The 6,000-nt window shown below is 34.4% G+C and overlaps 1 protein-coding gene across 7 annotated transcripts in view; it reads right to left on the reverse strand.

The window, feature by feature from the left end:
• LOC138704999 (inter-alpha-trypsin inhibitor heavy chain H4-like) overlaps nucleotides 1-5,761 on the reverse strand; it is a 189,779-nt gene extending 184,018 nt beyond the window's left edge. For 4 of the 7 annotated variants that reach the window (XM_069833515.1, XM_069833519.1, XM_069833516.1 and 1 more), the window contains exon 1: nucleotides 5,598-5,761. In XM_069833515.1, the coding sequence (XP_069689616.1) occupies nucleotides 5,598-5,717 (120 nt within the window). In that variant the 5' untranslated portion in view covers nucleotides 5,718-5,761. The remainder of the gene's footprint in view (nucleotides 1-5,597) is intronic. The other 3 variants (XM_069833520.1, XM_069833518.1, XM_069833517.1) reach the window with 1 other exon arrangement.
• Nucleotides 5,762-6,000: the final 239 nt, after the last annotated feature.

The raw sequence follows: 6,000 nt of genomic DNA on the forward strand, positions 1-6,000 counted from the left end.
GCTATAACGCAGTTACACAAAATATTAGAGCTCAAGCTGGAAATGATGACACAGTATACATCCATAAATCAATTACTAAAACAATCGACTGTTATACATTTTGAAAAAAAAGAATAACAAGTGGGAATCCAAATTAAAAGATGATATTTCACTTTTCTAGAACTACCTATATGCCCCAGCGGAATGGAGAAAAGAAGTTCGGAATTTTTTTTACCACAGTTAAAAGAAATAGTAAGATAAATTTACTAGAAATCATAATGCCATGTTATTGGGAGATTTTATATTAATGAACATGAATAAAAGACGTCAGAGAAAATTTCCCTCAAACCCAAAGTCACCATCAGATCTTCATGCTTTACTCACTATCAGATCTTCATGTTTTACCGCAAGAATTCCGAATATCAACAACTGGTGTGCAATTTTTGATGTTCGATAGTTTTGATGGTCATGACCAGGGAACGGATTTATATGGACTAAAAATATATGAAATATGTAAATATATATGTAGTTATTTTTACCAAAATATGGAATTAAATATGGATTTTTACCAAAATATGGAATTAAATATGGACTTAAAATTATAAAAAAATGACTATGTACGTTAAATATTGGTACATTTTAATCAAACTAAACAAAAAATATAATGGACGTACCTTATCTTCCAATGTAGTTTCAACAAAACACAATTTTTATTGTCTGTTACCATAACAATAGGTTACAAACATTTCTTTCAAGTGCTGAAAAGTGAATCTTCTTCTATTGTCTCTGAGGATAGATTTATACTGACTAAAAGAGCGTTCGACGTCACAAGAAGTAACTGGTACATAATTCAATTTCACAATGTCTGCTGGGGATAAGTCCAAGTTAATCTTCACTGTTGATTCACCACTCATCACAGCAACAACCTTTTGTAGTTCTTCATATCCAGGGTTTTTTGAAAGTACAGTGTCCACCTTAGCTCTTACTGCATCTGCAACTTTACCTCTACCACGATTCAGTTGTTCCACAGTACTATTTATAATTTCAAAACTTTCAGATAGTGAAAGGTGCCTATTTTGGAGACTTTTGAGCGTTTTTATGATGCATGAAAATGTATGCTGAATGTGAGCTAAGTCATTCTTCACACTTATGTCACAGGTAACTGTTTTCGCAGTATCAATTGAGACTGCATCTTCAGAGTCCAATGCAAGGAGAACATTGTTAATAGAGTCTATATGTTCGGCATAATATTCAACTGCTTCTAGCCATGTACCCCATCTAGTTAAAATTGGCTTTGGTGGCAATGGAATTTCAGGGTACATTTCTTTCAACACGTTAACTCTACTGGGAGCTTTGAGAAATACTTTTTTCACTGATGAAATCAACAAATCTACTTTAGGGAAATTGTCTCTGACCACTTCTGCCACACGATGAAATGCATGCGCCACACAAGTAAAATGAGTCAATTTAGGATATACAACAGATAATGCTTGTCCAGCTTTGACCATATAAGGGGCAGCATCGCTAATAAAGAATAACACATTATCGTACATAATACCCTTTGGCCACAGGATACCCATAGCTTCGTTGAACAGTTTAACTATAGTTTTGTTATTGCACTTTTCTAGAACATCACAATGTAAAAGAATTCGTTCAGAATATTGTTCACTTAACTACATTACCAACAAGTCTACCTTCTTTGTCGGGAGTCTCATCAATGGAAACCCAAATTGAACTATCTTTAATTTCATCTCTTATCTTCTGTATTGTCTCATCGTAGATGGATGGAGCATACGTCTTCCTAAGTGTTGACTCATCCGGGATTGTATGTTGAGTATATTTTTCAAGGAATTCCCTGAAGACCTTATTCTTTAGTTTGTAGAGAGGAATATCAGCAGAGATGAGAGAACGGCACAGGTCGATGTTAAACTCAGATCTTACATTCGATGTTGTTGGTTGTGTTAAAAACAATTGTCTCTGCTTGGAATTTAGTTGTTTGTTGGCCTGATGTTTACTAGTTGTAATGTGTTGTTGCACCAGGAACTTTTGTGTAGATGATACTGCACACTGACACAAATTACAAAATAATATTTTATTGTCAGTTGATAAACCATCTTCTTTAAATTCTGAAATGTAACTTGTTAGTTTTGATTTTAAATTGACTGAATGACGTACTTTTGGCATATTTACCGTCTTTATAGTATGATTTACAAAACTGAACCTATGTGTACTCTGACTGGCATTTAACTGTTGAGCTGCACAACTGAAGTCTGTTAAAAATTTTAAATTAAATTAATACAGTTTTGTAACTTACTTTCCCATTGTTGATAGGACTGCTAATTTTCAAATAACTCTGATGTTAAAGGGATTACTGAACATGTGTTTAAATCTCTATTGTTGAAATGTATTTTTAAAAGTTAATGGAATTTTGTTTTGTTTTATTGTTAAACCTAATATAATATGGACTGTTTTATATGAAATATGGAAAATATATGGAAATTAACGAAAATATGTACTAAACTCTAAAATATGGAAAAATATGGAAAATGAAAGTAGGATTTTTCAACCCTACACATTGTGAAACATAAAGATAATGCAAAATATAAATTATATTAGCTTTATAAGTAAATATGTATTTACATATAAATCCTTTCCCTGGTCATGACGATGATGAAAACGATTTTGATCGAATAATAATTGCTCAGAAATCCCACTTACGAAATCTGTCGTGTTCTGCAACCTGGTATATAGACGGGACATTCCATACAGCTCCAAACATTTTTACACAAATATTATAAACTTGGAATAATTTTCTTTGGTTGCACTTTCTTTTAGATTAATAATTTTGAGCAAATTATCCAGTGGACGACTGTTCCGAGGTTGAAAATGCTCCTGGACGAAAATGCCCTGGATAAATTGGCACCAAACCATCGGAGACATTGCTAGTTTCTTTATAAATTCCATTTGTGACGTTCACATTCTAAAAATCTATAATTTATAGGTCTTTTTTTGTAATAGTTTGCCACGTTTTTAGTTTTAAGTCATTTTTAAGAGATGTATGTCAGTTTTAGATCTTTTTCTCAAGTTTTGGGTCAATATGTTCGTCATTAACGGGATTCATAAACGCAATATGGTTTCTTCATTATACAGGCTGAATCAAAAGTCTGGAACCATATAAATATCTTCCATATGCTGAATTTTCTATTACTATAAGTGTTACCAGTATTTGTAAGACCAAATGCTCTACCAGTGACACATTCGATTCTAGCCTTTAGCTATCTCAAGAGATGCCATTTCGGATGCAACTTTAAAATTTTAAATGGAAAGGGGGTTATGTAGGTACTCAGAATCATGTGCAATTTTCTGAGAAAAGCAACGGTGGAATCCGTTTTGAGATATCTCTAATCGTTTTCTATTTATTTAAAGATAACTGTCATAATGACACAAACATTAGTTACTGCATCTAAAGATATTTTGTAACATGGTACGGTACTAAGGAGGCTTTGGAAAAGGTATTTTTATGCAATTCTGGTAATTAACTTTTCCTGCTTTACTGTTTGCTTAACCTGTGACAGTTTCAATGGATTTTTGTGATTATTTGAAGCTTTCCTATAACAAATTTGTTGATTTTCGTGATGACATTATCGAAGGAGGAAAGAATTGTTATCATTCTTCATTCTGGTATGTTAAGCCACAAAAATGTTGCAGCAGACTGGACGAACAGTTCCCTGGACAATGGATTGGTAGACGTGGACCAGTAGAATGGCCCGCCAGGTCTCTAGATTTAACACCTTTTGATTTTTTGGTTTGGGGTTACATAAGAGAAAATTGAGAATGTGGATAGAACATTCTGTAGCATTTCCGGGGTGACTTTAGCACATGCTTCAATAATACGATTCTTTAAATGTTCCACATTCTCAATTTTCTCTTAATCCTACCAGTTGTAAGTAAAATATAAATCCATATGATTCTTTAGTGTATAGATCATCATCATTTTCCAAATTACTGTTATAACAAAAGTGATATAGGGAGATATCACCATCTTTCTCAGGAATGTGTTGTCTGTGTTTGCGTGAAGTACAGTTTACATTAAATGCTTTTTGAAATTCTTCGCATCAAATTTCACTTGAAAGCTTAGTGTTTATCTGGAAAATGTCACAAATTAGACTTGATTCATTTTGCAGTTTTCTGAAGAATGTTCTCTCTGTCATTTGTGTTTTCTCTTTTCCTTCTTTCGCACCTTCACATTTTCTCTTTCCTTATTATTTTTTCTTTTCTTGGACAACTTTCTCTTTGCGCTCATTTCCGTGCATGTCCTATCTCTGTGATGTTATCCAAAACGGTAATCGTTCTATATCACGCTTGCCTTTTCTTTTATGTGTTTGTGGCCACACCAGAAACTCGTCTATTAATGTATTGTTGACACTTTTGAGCATGGAAGAAGATCTATCATTAATGTGTGTATCCGATGCCAACCCACTTCACTTACGTGATTCGAGTTCCGCATTTTGGGGATCGATGGCAGGAATGTGACCCATTTCTTAGAGCTCTATATAGAGCTCTACACGTGAACCAAGCAGAGCGCCACATTGTCGCAAGCGGCAGTGAAAACAGTTGCGGTACTCTGTCTATATAGAGCTCTAAATGACACAAAGTCAAGTACTAGGTATGGATAAAGAAGTATTTATAATTTTATTATTACATATCAAGTGCAACATTCTTTTATAAATTGACTTGAAGATGAGTATGAACCAAATCCCTTCAATAGTTTAGGAGAAATCGTTGTATGAGACAGACGGACAGGCTTACTTAGATTTAGCCCAAAACCAACTTTTTCAATAACTTTTAAGAAGACTCAGCGAGAGAGTATTTCCGTTAAAATCTCGAACCTGGCCTTTCATATACCTACATCACAATACTTTCTCGAATGAGACATTAAAATAGGAATAAGGAAGGAATAAAATAATAAACATAAAGGAGAAGATGAAGTAAAATAGGATGAAGATGAAACAGATAAGAAGGAAGGAAGGGGCCAAAAAGTAAGAAAACAGTAAGGTGAATAACAAGATGAGAAGAAGAATTAAAAAGGAAGAAATTATTAAGAAAATGATGGAAGATGAAGCGTTAGAGAAATAAAGAGGAGGAGAAAGAGAATCAGAAGAAGTAAGAACGGAAGGAGAAGGTAAATAAAAGTAATAGAAGGGGAGACAATCAAGAAGAAAGTATGAAGAGATGAGTAAAAGTTGGAGATATAAGAAAAAGCAGGATTAAAGAATAAAAAGAAAAAAGCTAGAAGCAAATAAAGAGAAGGAACTGAAGCTAATAGGAGAAGATGAAGATTAAGAATAGAAAGACTCAGAGTAAAAGAGATTAAATATTTAAAGTTGAGATGAAGAACAAAAAACGTAAATGATAAAAATGAAGAAGGAAGAAATGGAAAAAAGAAGAAATATATCAATAAAGAGTATGAGTAAAAAAGCAGAAGTAAAATAGAAAGAGAAGAAGAAGAAGTAGCAGGCAGGAAGAGGAGAAGCCTGTGTGCAAAATAAGCTAGGGACAAAGCACTTGCAAAGAGGGAAGACGAACAGGAAGAAAATGTATCTGAAGCCCGTACTCACTTTGGAAACCTCGTTGCCATGGTTGACTGCCTCGCTAACGCCTTCCGAAGTGGAGACGACGACGTCCGGCAGGACTCCGCGGCAGCAGAGCGTCACAATCACCAGCCACACTACCTGCATCTTTGAACTAGCCACTCCGTCTCCGAGAGTCCGAGACGCTCTTTTATCATGCTCAAGATATTAGCGCTTATGACATAGTGGAGATGTCAGCGTCATGCGCGCGCAGCTACTAACGTCAGGGAACTTCGGAAAACCCAGTGTAAAACAATAACAAAGCAGTAGTTCATGAAGGTGGGAAAGCGTTTTTGGGTATCGATAGATTACTTCAGAGACGACTGAATGCGATGTCACATCTTATTAAAAAGTGATCGTGATAATTATGATAATTTACTAACAAAAATAA

The sequence above is a fragment of the Periplaneta americana genome, chromosome 8 (genome assembly GCF_040183065.1).
Source record: "Periplaneta americana isolate PAMFEO1 chromosome 8, P.americana_PAMFEO1_priV1, whole genome shotgun sequence".
NCBI lineage: Eukaryota > Metazoa > Arthropoda > Insecta > Blattodea > Blattidae > Periplaneta > Periplaneta americana.